The following is a 16,809-nucleotide window of genomic DNA, read 5'->3' as shown; positions in this document are numbered from 1 at the left end:
TGTTTTTCTGGAACTCTCTTGCCTTTTCTATGATCTAATGGATGTTGGCAATTTGATCTCTGGTTTCTCTGCCTTTTCTAAATCCAACTTGAACATCTGGAAGTTCTTGGTTCACATACTGTTGAAGTTTAGCTTGGAGAATTTTCAGCATTACTTTGCTAGTGTGTGAGATGCGTGCAAATGTAAGGTAGTTTGAGCATTCTTTGGCATTTCCTTTCTTAGGGATTGGAATGAAAACTGACCTTTTCCAGTCCTGTGGCCACTGCTGAGTTTTCCAAATGTGCTGGCATATTGAATGCAGCACTTTCACAGCCTCATCTTTTAGGATTTGAAATAGCTCAGCTGGAATTCCATCACCTCCTCCACTAGCTTTGTTTGGAGTGATACTTTTTAAGGTCCACTTGACTTTGGACTCCTGGATGGGCTCAGGAAACTCAAGTAGGGGCTCTCAACCTATGGGGCAGGGAGATGGGAGGGAGGTTCAAAAGGGAGGTGATATATGTACACCTATGGCTGATTCATGTTGAGATCTGACAGAAAACAATGAAGTTCGGTAAAGCAGTTATCCTTCAATAAAAAAATAAATTGAAATAAAAAATAATTGAATTTTAATAAAAAGCATGTTGCATTTAGTGTATAAAATAGTCAAACAATGATTTCATCTTTCCTATAGTGAATCTATATCAATAGTGTACTATTTAGACTATAACAGTATAACAGTAAATATCATTTTGTGATTTATTCTGTAAAATAAATCACAGGCACAGAATTTACAGGGATAAATTCTGTAAACCTTGAGTTTCCTTTATAGAGATAAAAGATGTAATAAATTTTACCATGATAGCGCTTTAATTTGCCTTGTTCCAATAGCCTTTCAGCTTTTTTCATTAGTTCTTTTCTAATTCTTTCCAGATATCTTCTTTCTTCCTCTATTTGTTTCATTTGTTCAGTAATCTTGTCCCCTAATAGATTATAAGCCATACTCATAAATACCTAAAAGCTAAAAGATGGGTCAAGTCCTAAAATATAGAATATAAAACTAAAAAATGCTTAAAACAGCAAGTATAAATTTTACCCCAAACTCTGTTTTTCTACCTGTAGTACAGTGATTTGCCACTGTGGAAAACACTAAGGAGTCATTTCAGTATTTATAGGAGATTTATATATATGTAAACAATACAGTATGTTTCTTTTGCATTTATATATATATGTATAGAAACTAGGTAGGCTTCCCTGGTGGCTCAGAGGGTAAAGCGTCTGCCTACAATGCAGGAGACCTGGATTCGATCTCTGGGTCGGGAAGATCCCCTGGAGAAGGAAATGCAACCCACTCCAGTACTCTTGCCTGAAAAATCCCATGGACGGAGAAGCCTGGTAGGCTACAGTCCATGGGGTTGCAAAGAGTCGGACACGACTGAGCAACTTCACGTAGAAACTAGGTAAAGCTGTGTAGTTATATCCCTTGATTTAATTCTTTAAGTAAATTTATCTTGGGTCCAAAGTTATTGTACTTAAATCTTACATAGAAAAATGTATATTTTAGAATATATTTTTTAAAATGTAGAAATAATACTAGTGACACACATATGCAGTAATCAACATAACAATCATATACTTTAAAATAATTTAACTTTTTGTGGTAAAATATACATAATTTACCATTTTAATCATATTCAAATGTACAGTTTAATGGCACTGTGTGCATTCATAATATTTTGCAAGCATCACCACCCCTTCATCTCCAAAACTTTATCTTTCCAAACTAAAACTGTACACATTAAACAATTAACTCCTCATTAACATTATTTAACTTTACCTCATAGAATCATCTGTACTTATAGTATCATCATACTTACTCTCAGTCTGTGATAAAGGTATATCAGTTATTCCTGGAGAAAGAGCAGGTTGACAAGGAAGTGAAGGAAAATCAATAAGATCTGGTAGGGGGATGTACTCTGTTTTACCTAGCTGTAAGCAAACATGAAAATCAGTAAGATCTGGTAGGGCGACACATTATTTTTCACCTATTTGTAAGCATCTGATAATGCCAACAGTAATGCAGTTTTTTACTTATAAGGTGATGAACTCCAAAATCTATCTTTGTAACTATAGACCCTCTCTAGTGCTCTATTTTCTCCATTCCTCTATTACTTGGATGTTATATCACAGGTGCTTCAAACTAAAAATTTACAAAGAAGAAAAATAAAAGAATCCATATTCCTTTCTAAGCATGATTTCCTTCCAAGATTTCTGATTTCAATTATTTGTTATGACAACTTTTAAATGTTTCTCGGATGGCTATTGAATTTTTTTTTCTTGAGCCAATTTTGATCACTTATATTTGCTTAGAAAATTGGACATCCTAGCACATTTTCAAATTTTAGCATACATTATATTCTCATATATTTTATCACCTCTGTATTTGTGTTACATTGCCTTCATCTCACCTAATTTTTGTGTCTCTACCCTTTTTTGATAAACTATCTCAAGCCTTACTGATGTTGATGTTTCTGCCACTACCACTTTATAGATCTTGAACTCTTTTCAATTCTACTAGGCTGTTTACTTCTGTAACTTATTAGTTTCTACTTTTATCTTCATTAAGAAACCCTTATCCCTACTTTGTTTTATTATTTTTTCTAGTTTATTGCATTTTATTTTGTTAACTTATAAGGTCAGATTCCCACAGGATAATGGCAACCACCTAAATTATAATCTCTCCACACATGCTCTCAACTACTATAAAAAGAAAGCAAATATAATCACCCATAACTTATGTCTGCAGTGTAAGTAGGACACAGAATCCTCTAATTTACATATACTTTAATTTACATGTAAGTGGAGAAATAAACACTCTAGGCCAGCTGTGTGTGCTTAGGAGCTCACATCTAAGCAGAGTCAGATGGGGACTATGCATTAGAGAGACAATACACAGATAACACAGTGAACATTAACCACAATTCAGTCTTAAAGGAAAGGGTCCTACATGTGGTGGAGAAATATTGAGAGATAGGGTATGAACTGGTAAATCAGAGCTCTTTCTATGAGGAATCTAAAAGAAAGGGGCTTTTAAAATGTAGAGGACCAGAGGTGGTAATTATGGGAAAACATAGTTACTAGGTGAGAGGAAAATGCTTCAGAAGCAAGAGATGTTCTGTTAAGCAAGGTAGTAAGAGAAAGAAAGGTGGTCAAGTTAGTTAAGAGCTCTGCTGAATTAAATCAGTACGAAAGTATACAAAGAAAAAAGACCATTTCCCCCAAATGTCCCATTTATTTAAAAATAAACAACTGCATTTTATTATAACAACAGAAGAGGGCACTCCTAATCTACAAGCTAAACTAAACCACCAGAACACTACTCCCTGTCCCTCTGTAAGAACACCTACTACTGATTCTGAAAAATCCAACACAAGTAAGCAAAGACAACATCTACAAAATAATGTAACATTCATGCTAAGTTACTTTTTGAAAACCCTCAAAATTGAGAACTAAAACAAAACAAAACCAGCAGCCAAGAGGCAGAAAAAATTAACAATATCCCAACATAGATTGTATTAAATGAATTCAAAGCATTTTAGGTATTAATGAACACCATAAATCACAAATTTAGACATTCAGAATAAAAATGGAAAAACAAAAACCCAGGAAGATGTAAAATGGAAATTGACCAAATTGAAGCAAGAAATTAAAGAAGAAAACAAACTGTCTCAGAAATGAATAACAGATATCCGAACAGGAACAGATACGACCAAAAAAATAGAGTAAGCATAATAGAGAACAGAAATAAAAGGAGCAAAGAAAATTAAACATAAAGAAATGGTAAACTTGACCTAGAAGAAATAAAAAGAAGTTAATCAATAATGAATCATGCAATAACTGAGATCAAAAACACTCTGGAGGGAAACAACAGTATAATAACTGAGGCAGAAGATAGGATAAGTGAGGTGGAAGATAGAATGGTGGAAATCAATGAAGCAGAGAGGAAAAAAGAAAAAAGAATTAAAATAAATGCTGACAACCTCAGAGACCTCTGGGACAATGTCAAATGCCCCAACATTCGAATCATAGGAGTCCCAGAAGAAGAAGACAAAAAGAAAGGCCATGAGAAAATACCTGAGGAGATAATAGCTGAAAAATTCCCTAAAATGGGGAAGGAAATAGCCACCCAAGTCTAAGAAACCCAGAGAGTCCCAAACAGGATAAACCCAAGATGAAACACCCAAGACACATATTAATCAAATTAACGAAGCTCAAACACAAAGAACAGATATTAAAAGCAGCAAGGGAAAAACAACAAATAACACATAAGGGGATTCCCATAAGGATAACAGCTGATCTTTCAATAGAAACTCTTCAGGCCAGAAAGGACTGGCAGGACATACTTAAAGTGATGAAAGAGAAAAACCTACAATCCAAATTACTGTACCCAGCAAGGATCTCATTCAAATATGAAGGAGAAATCAAAAGCTTTACAGACAAGCAAAAGCTGAGAGAATTCAGCACCACCAAACCAGCTCTTCAACAAATGCTAAAGGATCTTCTCAAGACAGGAAACACAGAAAAGGCGTATAAACTCGAACCTAAAACAACAAAGTAAATGGCACAGGATCATACTTATCAATAATTACCTTAAATGTAAATGGGTTGAAAGCCCCAACCAAAAGACAAAGACTGGCTAAATGGATACAAAAACAAGACCCCTATATATGCTGTCTACAAGAGACCTACCTCAAAACAAGGGACACATACAGACTGAAAGTGAAGGGCTGGTAAAAAGATGTTTCATGCAAATGCAGACCAAAAGAAAGCAGGAGTAGCAATACTCATATCAGATAAAATAGACTTTGACATAAAGACCATGAAAAGAGACAAAGAAGGATACTACATAATGACCAAAGGGTCAAGCCTTTGATCTAGAAGATATAACAATTATAAATATATATGCATCCAACATAGGAGCACCACAATATGTAAGGCAAATGCTAACAAGCATGAAAGGGGAAATGAACAGTAACACAATAATAGTGGGAGATTTTAATGCCCCACTCACACCTATGGATAGATCAGCTAAACAGAAAATTAGCAAGGAAACACAAACTTTAAATAATACAATGGACCAGTTAGACCTAACTGACATCTATAGGACATTTCACCCCAAAACAATGAATTTCACCTTTTTCTCAAGTGCACATGGAACCTTCTCCAGGATAGATCACATCCAGGGCCATAAATCTAGCCTTGGTAAATTCAAAAAAAATGAAATAATTTCAAGCATCTTTTCTGATCACAGTCTGGTAAGATTAGATGTCAACTACAGGGGGGAAAAAATGATTAAAAGTACAAACATATGGAGGCTAAACAACACACTTCTGAATAACCAACAAATCACAAAAGAAATAAAAATATGCATAGAAATGAATGAAAATGAAAACACAACAACCCCAAACCTACGGGACTCAGTAAAGCAGTGCTGAGGGGAAGGTTCATAGCAATACAAGCTTATCTCAAGAAACAAGATAAAAGTCAATTAAATAACCTAATTCTACACCTAAAGCAACTAGAAAAGGAAGAAATGAAGAGCCCCAGGGTTAGTAGGAAAGAAATAATAAAAATTAGGGCTGAAATAAATGAAAAAGAAACAAAGGAGACCATAGCAAAAATCAACAAAGCTAAAAGTTGGCTCTTTGAGAAGATAAATAAAATAGACAAACCATTAGCCAGACTTATCAAGAAAGAAAGGGAGAAGAATCAAATCAGCAAAATTAGAAATGAAAATGGAGAAATCACAACAGACAACACAGAAATACAAAGGATCATAAGAGACTACTATCAGCAACTATATGATAATAAAATGGACAACTTGGAAGAAATGGACAAAATCTTAGAAAAGTATAACTTTCCAAAACTGAATCAGGAAGAAATAGAAAATCTTAACAGACTCATCACAAGCATGGAAATCGAAACGGTTATCAGAAATCTTCCAGCAAACAAAAGCCAAGGACCAGATGGCTTCACAGCTGAATTCTACCAAAAATTTAAAGAAGAGCTAACACCTATCCGGTACTCTTGCCTGGAAAATCCCATGGACGGAGGAGCCTGGTAGGCTGCAGTCCATTGGGTTGCTAAGAGTTGGACAAGACTGAATGACTTCACTTTCAATCTTCACTTTTATGCATTGGAGAAGGAAATGGCAACCCACTCCAGTGTTCTTGCCTGGAGAATCCCAGGGACAGGGGAGCCTGGTGGGCTGCCGTCTATGGGGTCGCACAGAGTTGGACACGATAGAAGCGACTTAGCAGCAGCAACACGTATCCTACTCAAACTCTTCCAGAAAATTGCAGAGGAAGGTAAACTTCCAAACTCATTCTATGAGGCCACCATCACCCTAATACCAAAACCAGACAAAGATGCCCCCTCCCCCCAAAAAAAGAAAACTACAGGCCAATATCACTGATGAACATAGATGCAAAAATCCTAACAAAACTCTAGCAAAAAGGATGCAACAACATATTAAAAAGATCATACATCATGACCAAGTGGGCTTTATCCCAGGGATGCAAGGATTCTTTGATATCTGCAAATCAATCAATGTGATACACCACATTAACAAATTGAAAGATAAAAACCATGATTATCTCAATAAATGCAAAGAAAGCCTTTGACAAAATTCAACACCCATTTATGATAAAAATCCTCCAGAAAGCAGAAATAGAAGGAACATACCTCAACATAATAAAAGCCATGTATGATAAACCCACAGCAAACATTATCCTCAATGGTGAAAAATTGAAAACATTTCCCCTAAAGTCAGGAACAAAACAAGGGTGTCCATTCTCACCACTACTATTCAACATAGTTTTGGAAGTTTTGGCCACAGCAATCAGAGAAGAAAAAGAATAAAAGGAATCCAGATTGGAAAAGAAGAAGTAAAACTCTCACTGTTGGCAGATGACATGATCCTCTACATAGAAAACCCTAAAGACTCCACCAGAACATTACTAGAGGTAATCAATGAATATAGTAAAGTTGCAGGATATAAAATTAACACACAGAAATCCCTTGCATTCCTATACACTAATAATGAGAAAACAGAAAGAGAAATTAAGGAAACAATTCCATTCACCATTGCAGTGAAAAGAATAAAATACTTAGGAATAAATCCATCTAAAGAAACAAAAGACCTATATATAGGAAACTATAAAACACTGATGAAAGAAATCAAAGATAACACAAATAGATGGAGAAATAAACCATGTTCATGGATCAGAAGAATCAATATAGTGAAAATGAGTATACTACCCAAAGCAATCTATAGATTTAATGCAATCCCTATCAAGCTACCAACAGTATTTTTCAGAGAACTAGAACAAATAATTTTCACAATTTGTATGGAAATACAAAAAACCTCGAATAGCCAAAGCAATCTTGAGAAAGAAGAATGGAACTGGAGGAATCAACCTGCCTGGCTTCAGATGATACTACAAAGCTACAGTCATCAGGACAGTATGGTACTGGCAAAAAGACAGAAATATAGATCAATGGAACAAAATAAAAAGCCCAGAGATAAATCCATGCACCTATGGACACTTTATCTTTGACAAAGGCGGCAAGAATATACAATGGATTAAAGACAATCTCTTTAACAAGTGGTGCTGGGAAAACTGGTCAACCACCTGTAAAAGAATGAACTAGAACACTTTCTAAAACCATACACAAAAATAAATTCAAAATGGATTAAAGGTCCAAACATAAGACCAGAAACTATAAAACTCCTAGAGGAAAATATAGGCAAAACACTCTCTGACATAAATCACAGCAGGATCCTCTATGACCCAGCTCCCAAAATAATGGAAATAAAAGCAAAAATAAACAATGGGACCTAATTAAACTTAAAACCATTTGCACAATGAAGGAAACTATAAGCAAGGTGAAAAGACAGCCTTCAGAATGGGAGAAAATAATAGCAAACAAAACAACTGACAAAGAATTAATCTCAAAAATATACAAGCAGCTCCTGCAGCTCAATTCCAGAAAAATAAATGACCCAATCAAAAAATGGGTCAAAGAACTAAACAGACATTTCTCCAAGGAAGACATACAGATGGCTAACAAATACATGAAAAGATGCTCAACATCACTTATTATCAGAGAAATGCAAATCAAAACCACAATGAGGTACCATCTCACACCAGTGAGAATGGCTGCTATTAAAAAGTCTACAACAATAAATGCTGGAGAGGGTGCGGAGAAAAAGGAACCCTCTTACATTGTTGGTGGGAATGCAAACTAGTATGGCCACTATAGAGAACAGTGTGGAGATTCTTTAAAAAACTGGAAATAGAACTGCCATACTACTCAGCAATCCCATTGCTGGGCATACACACTGAGGAAACCAGAATGGAAAGAGACATGTGTACCCCAATGTTCACCACAGCACTGTTTACAATAGCTAGGACATGGAAGCAATCTAGATGTCCAATGGCAGATGAATGGATAAGAAAGCCATGGTACGTATACACAATGGAATATTACTCAGCCATTAAAAAGAATGCATGTGAATCAGTTCTAATGAGGTGGATGAAACTGGAGCCTATTATACAGAGTGAAGTAAGTCAGAAAGAAAAACACCAATACAGTACACTAACACACATATATATGGAATTTAGAAAGATGGTAACGACCCTATATGTGAGATAGCAAAAGAGACACAGATGTAAAGAACAGTCTTTGGACTCTGTGGGAGAAGGTGAGGGTGGGATGATTTGAGAGGGTAGCGTTGATACATGTATATTATATATGAAGCAGATCGCCGGTTCAGGTTTGATACATGAGACAGGGTGCTCAGGGCTGGTGCACTGGGATGACCCTGGGGGATGGGATGGGGAGGGAGGTGGGAGGGGAGTTCTGGATGGGAAAACATGTGTGCCCATGGCTGATTTATGTCGATGTTTGGCAAAAAACACTACAATATTGTAAAGTAACTAGCCTCCAATTAAAATAAATACATTAATTTTAAAAATTAAAAAAAAAAAAAGAAATGGTAAACTTGATCAGAGAGAAAGTAATAGAAATAGAAGGTAAAGAAGAACTAATAAAGACAAACTGGGGTCCCTGAAAAAAAAAAACATTGAATGGATCTGCTATTTATATTGTTTTCTAGAACTATAATTTGTTGAAATAAAAGAAGGCTTGATCTTCATACTGAAAGGGCCCACTAGTGAAAGTTGCTCAGTCATGTCCGGCTTTTTGCGACCCCACGGACTGGATTCCCCAGTCCATGGAATTCTCCAGACCAGAATACTGGAGTGGGTAGCTGTTCCCTTCTTCAGAGGATCTTCCCAACCCAGGGATTTAACCCAGGTCTCCCATATTGCAGCTGAATTCTTTACCAACTGAGCTACCGGGGAAGCCCTAAAAGGAGGCTCTGCTGCTGCTGCTGCTAAGTCACTTCAGTCATGTCCGACTCTGTGTGACCCCATAGATGGCAGCCCACCAGGCTCCCCCATCCCTGGGATTGTCCAGGCAGGAATACTGGAGTGGGTTGCCATTTCCTTCTCCAAAGCATGAAAGTGAAAAGTGAAAGTGAAGTCGCTCAGTCATGTCCGACTCCTAGCGACCCCATGGACTGTAGCCTACCAGGCTCCTCCATCCATGGGGTTTGCCAGGCAAGAGTACTGGAGTGGGGTGCCATTGCCTTCTCCAATGGAACCACTAGGTACTCATAAAAACCAGACCTAGAACTCTCAACTGAAGTACAGCCTGATAAAACTACTACACATTAAAAGAATACTCTGGCCTTCCAGAAGAAAATACCCAAACCAATTTACAAGGAAAATGAAATCAATTTGGCATCACACTTCTTAATAGTAACAAATAAAATAAGACATCAATAGGGGAACATTTAAATAAATTCAAGGAAAAATTGCATAAGCCGAGGATGTTACAGACAATCAAGCTATCCATCAAGTATCAAGGCTCAAAGCAAGGATGAGCAAACTTCTTCTGTAAAAGGCCTCAGAATAAATAATTTAGGTTTTGCAGGCCACAAATGGTATCTGTCATAATTCTTTTTCCAACTTAAAAAAAATTTTTTTTTAGGTCCCATTTGCTTCACTAAACTGGCTTTGAGCCTTGTTTGTCTATTCCTGCTCTAGACAGATTTAAATATGGAAGAAGTAAAGGAATATTGTATGTAGGAGCTTTTTTTTTTAAAATAAGTGGAGCTTAACCCAGCCAGGAAATGATTGAAAAATCTTGTGCAAAAGAACTGGCAGTAAGTGTTGAACGTATTTAATTATAGATCTGAGACTAAAACAAGGGTGAGGAGAAGACAAGAAGCACAGCCCATAAATGTTCTGTTCTTTGACAAAGTAGAAATGATACAACTAAAAGTATATGAGGGAAGAAAAGAGAGAGGGATGACTTTTTAATCACCTTGAATGTAAGGTAGGAGTCAGAGGATAATTTTAGAGGTAATGAATCAAAAATTTCAAATTTTTGAAGAAGCATAAATTTTAAAAAAGGAAAAAGGAGGGTGAGGAATACTAACAAAAACTTGTATTAGTATAAAGGTAAACACTAGAATAAGATTCAACCTTCCTACATTCGAGGAAGGGGGAAAGTGCAAATAAGCCACATAGTAATTATAGCAAAGTAAAATGACAAATTTGAGGTCAAATATATCAATCCCATCGTAACATAGAAGGAGATAACTCATCTACTAAATGAAAATGCCTTTCAGACTGTTTACAAAATGAAACCCAAGTTTATGATGCCTATAAAGAGGTACCTAAAACAATGCAATCCAGAAAAGTTGGGGGAAAAAGTAGAGGAGGAAGATGGGGTATACCAAATAGATGTAAACAAGAAGAAGTGAGAAGTTAGTATCTTGATTTGCAATAAGAGAAAAATACTTCAACTACTTGAAAAGGTAGTTCTTCAAAAAAGTTATTAAAATGGAGCCCATAAACTATATAAACAGGATCAAACCAACTGTATGGGTAACCTGGGAAATTAAAATTCAGGCCATAGTGAAATAGCATTCAGTACCCACCAGGTGGAAAAATTTCATTTTTAAGTGTGAAGATAGCATGTTTTAGTAATATCTAGCAACAACAAAATAATTATTTGCTGCAGATGGCATGCCTTTACTCCAAAACTCAAAGGCTCCGAGCTGTGATTCTTCTACTAGGACTTGTCTCAGACTCCATTCAGCATTCCAACCTATTACATATCAAGTATCAATGGACTAGATTAATGTTAGCACACAACTGGCCACACTGTTTGCTGTGTCTCTTGGATCACTTTGTGACTTGTTTCTGCCCAAAGTTGGTAGTCTTTTAGATTACTTGATTTAAAAAAAAAAAAAAAAGGAAATATTGGAGCCACATATTTGAATGCAATAAATCTCCAAATTTGAAAGAGGTCAAATGACTCTATATCGAGTGACTCATTTTCAGTGGTAGCTGGGGCAAGGTTCAAATACCTGGTTTTTTACTTTAAAGGGCATATCTCAGCATATCTCCCAGACCATAAAACCCCTAGAAATTTCACTGAATTGGCAGGCTCCTGAATTTTCTTGAGGTTTATCTCCCCCGTCTCTAATGTATAAGGTAGAAGACTTAGGCATTTTAATCTGCAGTTTCATTTCAATTTCAGTATAAATATGGTACAATATCACATTTAAGAAAAATTTAGAAATCATACCGGATTATCCTCTCTTCTAATGATATTAGCTCTATCATCTTCATTTTTCCAAAGAAACTGACTTAAAAGGGAATGATAAAATTGAAAGTCATATTAAAAATGATTCCATGAATATTAGCTTTTCATGTTTTTAATTGTTTAACATTCCATAAACACAAATATAACATTAAAAAATTTTAAAGTCATCTCAAAACTATTATTTTATCTTTCAAACTCATTAATGATTAACATAAACTACATTTAGCGTGAGTTATAAGATAATATTTCATTATGTTGTTGTTCAGTCACTAAGTCATGTCTGATTCCTTGTGACCCCATGGACTGCAGTGCACCAGGTTTCCCTGTCCTCTATCTTTCGGAGTTTGCCCAGACTCATCCATTATAGCTAAATTCAAATCACAGTCCAATGTTGATAGCAAGGTAAACTAACTGGAAATTTAATAAACATACTTTATTTATAGTTATTTTGAGAATAATTATTTATAAAATTTCTTACCTTAATTGCAAAAGGCTGTATGCAAACTGTGGTTTAAGTACTATAATTTTGACTGAAATTATACCAATGTGAAACACAAGCATAATGATTAGTTTACCATAACCAGGAATGTAAAAGAGCCAGAAAAATTAATTCTAGGAAACAAAAACGAGGACAGAAACTTTTTTGCCATTTAGGTTGCCCCTGATGACAAAATAATAACAATAGAATAAATTTAAGCAATACATTATCCCCCATTATATTGGAGGGAAATACTAGTATACAACAGTAAACATCAGAATCAAGGTGGTTTTAGCTAAAAATGTCATTAACTTCACTTGGTCCTTGTTTTAATTAGAAGATTCTAAGACAGTACCCTGGCTATCTCACTCTTATAGATTATGACATGTAGAATCAACATTCATACTAATTACCTTGTACTGTCGCTAAAATAATCATTATCTGAATCTTCCTGTGATCCTGGCAATTCAGGATTTCCAGTTTGATTATTTCCGAACTGATTCTCATTTGGAGTAGCTTTTCCCCCAGCTGATGCTGATATCCACCCATAGCAAAGAAAGTTTACAATATTAAGAAAATACTAAAATAATATTTACATGTATATACTATATATTCTTATCCATGTTTCAATATCTCCATGAACTTTATTATTTCCAAACTGAATTTCATGAAACCTTTAGTTTTTGCAAAAGGAGAATTCTTTGGTAAATTCAGTTTGCGGAAAATTGGATAAAAGCAATCCTAACAGGAACACAAATCCCATAAAGACACACACCTATTGTAGGATTTCTCTGTTTTTATGTACAATATATACAAGGTGAGGTAAGTTGGGTTTTATTCAAATCTAGTTGTCTCTAAAAAGCTTTTGCCAAAAGTATGTTTTAAAATAGTATTCTGAGGATCCTCCTCTGGGAAGCACAGGGTATAAATACAGAGCATATGTCATTTGTTATTTTACATACACAAACATATAAGTGTTCCCGTCCGGGCATTATCACAGCATGTGTGACCTCAGGTAAGTTATTTCTCACTTCAGTTTCCTTAGCTCTAAAATGGCAATAGTGCATATAAAACACTTTCTGCACAGTATGCAATCATTAGAAGGCTTTAGACTTCAAGTTCTGATTTCCATTCCATAGCATTTCCTAGTTCAGGTCTTTATCACCTCAGTCTAGTCTCCATATTGTCTCCCACATTGTTTTTCTGGAACTGAAATCCAATTACACCGTTCCTGTTAAAAACTTTAAATGGCTTTCCATTACCTGCAAAACTTTGTAGCTTTGCAAACAAGGATTTTGCAGCTAAATCCCTACCTACCTCCAGTTGTACTACATGGTGCTTCTTCCTCCCTTTCCTACCACCAAACTATAATAATAACAGTGTGTGTGTGTGTACTCAGTTGCTTAGTTGTGTTTAACTCTTTGCCACCCCATGGACTATATATAGCCTGCCAGGCTTCTCTGTCCATGGAATTTTCCAGGCAATAATAATAGTATTATTACTAATACCAGGTAAAAATTATTGAACCAACTACCACATTAAACAAAGCCTGAAAGCTCCATTCATATCATAATCTATGTGAAGAAAGCTTTTTGGAATTGGGCTGCATGGCCCAACATTTGTAATCCGGATTTGAAGTTAAGAATATGAATAGTTCTCTATGCCTTTTTAAGGGGGCTTAATCAGTGACTCTTTCAAGGGTTTTTAAATAGGAAGATAAATAATCCAACTTGTAACAAGAATGATGCCGATGGCAGTCTAGAAGATAGACTAGAAAGGAGATATAAGCAAGAAGGCCACTCAAGATGGTTTTTAAGTTTCCTTTAAACTAAGAATCTATCATTTTACAATAAGGAAATTTTCAAAGCTTTAAGTTTGAACAACTGGAAGAATGATGGAACGAAAGAAAGAAGAAAGTGTACTGGCTTGGGGGCAACAACAATCAAAGATTAAACATGATAAAGTTGAGGCATGTCAAAAAATGTAGAGATGTGTAGTGCTGGAAAAGACTAAAAGATAACTAATAGAAATGACTATCCATTCTAATATGAAAAAATAAGAAATACATCTTTTCTCCTTCATTAAAGAACCAATGAAATATGCTGTGCATATTTTTACCAGTTATATTTTGATAATACCACAATGTTAGAGCTCAGATATTTTGTATTCTCAAGCACCACTAAAGAGTAATCTGACAATTTTAAGACACTGTACAACTATCATCAATAAATGATAGTGCACATATGATAAAAATTAAGGAACTTCATCTCACATCACACATAAAAATAAATTCCTGGTATATTAATGAACTAAATGTGAAAAGCTAACCATAAAATATTTGTAATATAATACAGGGCCATATCCTCACAGCAAAGGGATTTTTTAAAGAAGACATCTTAATACAGAGGAAGCACTTATCATGAAAGAAAATGCTGACAAACTTGACTAAAGAACTGCAGCTCCACTTTTGCTGAGGATATAGAAAGACAAAACTGCTCCCACCCGAACAAGGAGAAAAACACCATCTATAAAATAATAACTGAACTCATCAGAGTTAAGTTTATAAGAAATCAGATTCTAATTTCCTCCAAGGAGAAAATAAGATGTTTCATTTTTGGCAGAGCATTGGAGGAAGTAATTGTCATTGTTTGAAGAAGTAAAAAGGAGGCTTCCTTGTGGCCCAGTGGTAAAGAATCCATCTGCCAATGCAGGAGACACGAGTTTAATCCCTGATCCAGGAAGATGCCTCATACCGTGGTGCAACTAAGCCTATGCACCACAACTATTGAACCTGTCTGTGCTCTACAGCCTGTGCTCCACAACAAGAGAAGCCACCGCAGTGAGAAACCCACACACCACTAGAGAGTAGCCCCTGCTTGCCATAACTAGAGAATAGTCCACAGAGCAATGAAGACCTAGCATGGCCAAAAAATAAATAAATTTTTATTACTGAGGAGGGTATAGGAAACCTTTCCACCCCTAGTCTTAGATAAAGCCTAAAGGAAGGAAAGAAGCAAAGCTGGCAGGATCATCTTGGGCCCAGGATCACAAACATACAAAGCACTGGTTTACTACTACTAGGTTAGGGGAAAGAAATTCTCTCCTAAATTTAAAAAAGTCATTTACCCCTTATTTTTAATTTCTTTAAAAGATAATGCACACACACACAAAAAAGATAATGCACACTAAGAGCAAAAACAATAAAAATGTATTATGGAGTTTGTAACACATATAGGGGTAAGATGTATAACAACAATAGCACAGAAGATTTGAGGGAGGGAAGAGAAGTATATTGCTGTAAGGTTCTTATACTATGTATGAAGTTGTATATAACTGAAAGTATACTTCAAATTAAAGGTATATATAATGTATATCCTGGAGACACTTCTTAAGATACAGACAGCAAATATTTCAGGCTAGTAGACCATGGTCTTTGTCACAACTACTCAACTTTATCATTGCAGTGCAAAAACAGTCATTGACAATATGTAAATGAAAGGGCATGGCTGTGTTCAAGTAAGTTTATTTATAAAAAAATAGGCCGTAGGGCATGGATTTAAATTTAAAAAAAGGTGTTTTCTGACCATCAACCTACAGTAACCACTAAATGCTTTTTAAAATGAGGAATAACTAATGAGCCAATGGTGGAGATAAAATTGAATAAAAAAAAACTACTCAACAAAAAAAAAAGCCAAGGAAGAAACAGAAAACAGATGAGACAAATAGAAAATAAATAATAAAATGGTACATTTAAAACCAACCACATCAGTAATTACATTAAATGTAAATGGTCTAAACACGCCTAATATTAATAAAAGGCATAGTTGGTCAAACTGGATTAAAAGGTAAGGTATATATATATGTTGTTTATAGGAAACCCATTTGGAATATAAAGTCAGATAAAAGTTAAATAGAAAAAGATATCAAAAAACTAATCAAAAGAAAGCTAGAGTGATTATATTAATATCAAAGTGAATTTCAAATTGAAGACCATTACCAGAGATAAAGAGAAACATTACATAATAACATAGAATTCAATTTTTTTCAAGAAAACATAACAATCCTAAATTGTGCATACATCTCATAAAGGAGCTTCAAAATGCACAAAACAAAACAGAGCTGAAAATATCAACACTCATCTCTGTAATTGTGAAAACATGCTGACAAAATTTAAGAATTCCTTTCCTCAAAAGAATCTAAAGAGAATAAAAAGACAAGCCACAAACTAAAATCTAGAGTGAATTATATAGAAATATACACACACACACACATACACATACAAACAACTGCTGGAAAAATATCTGTACATATTGTCACCCTGCTTTAATAACTTATATGCAAAGTACATCATGAGAAATGCTGGGCTGGATGAAGCACAAGCTGCAAACCAAGATTGCCAGGAGAAATATCAATAACCTTAGATATGCAGATGACACCACCCTTATGGCAGAAAGCAAAGAGGAACTAAAGAGCCCCTTGATGAAAGTGAAAGAGGAGAGTGAAAAAGTTGGCTTAAAACTCAATATTCAGAAAACTAAGATCATGGCATCCAGTCCCATCACTTCATGGCAAATAGATGGGGAAACAATGGAAACAGTGTCAGACTT

At 35.2% G+C, this 16,809-nt stretch overlaps 1 protein-coding gene across 1 annotated transcript in view; it reads right to left on the bottom strand.

The window, feature by feature from the left end:
- The window catches only part of SPATA1 (spermatogenesis associated 1), a 53,729-nt gene that overhangs the window by 12,632 nt on the left and 24,288 nt on the right, over positions 1–16,809 (bottom strand). The window contains 4 exon segments of the mRNA XM_010860303.1: positions 837–962; positions 1,857–1,968; positions 11,707–11,767; positions 12,616–12,730. Of these exon segments, the coding sequence (XP_010858605.1) occupies positions 837–962; positions 1,857–1,968; positions 11,707–11,767; positions 12,616–12,730 (414 nt within the window).

Source organism: Bison bison, unplaced genomic scaffold, assembly GCF_000754665.1.
Source record: "Bison bison bison isolate TAMUID 2011002044 unplaced genomic scaffold, Bison_UMD1.0 scf7180017864466, whole genome shotgun sequence".
Taxonomy (NCBI): Eukaryota; Metazoa; Chordata; class Mammalia; order Artiodactyla; family Bovidae; genus Bison; species Bison bison.
This window is presented reverse-complemented; position numbering and strand designations above follow the sequence as displayed.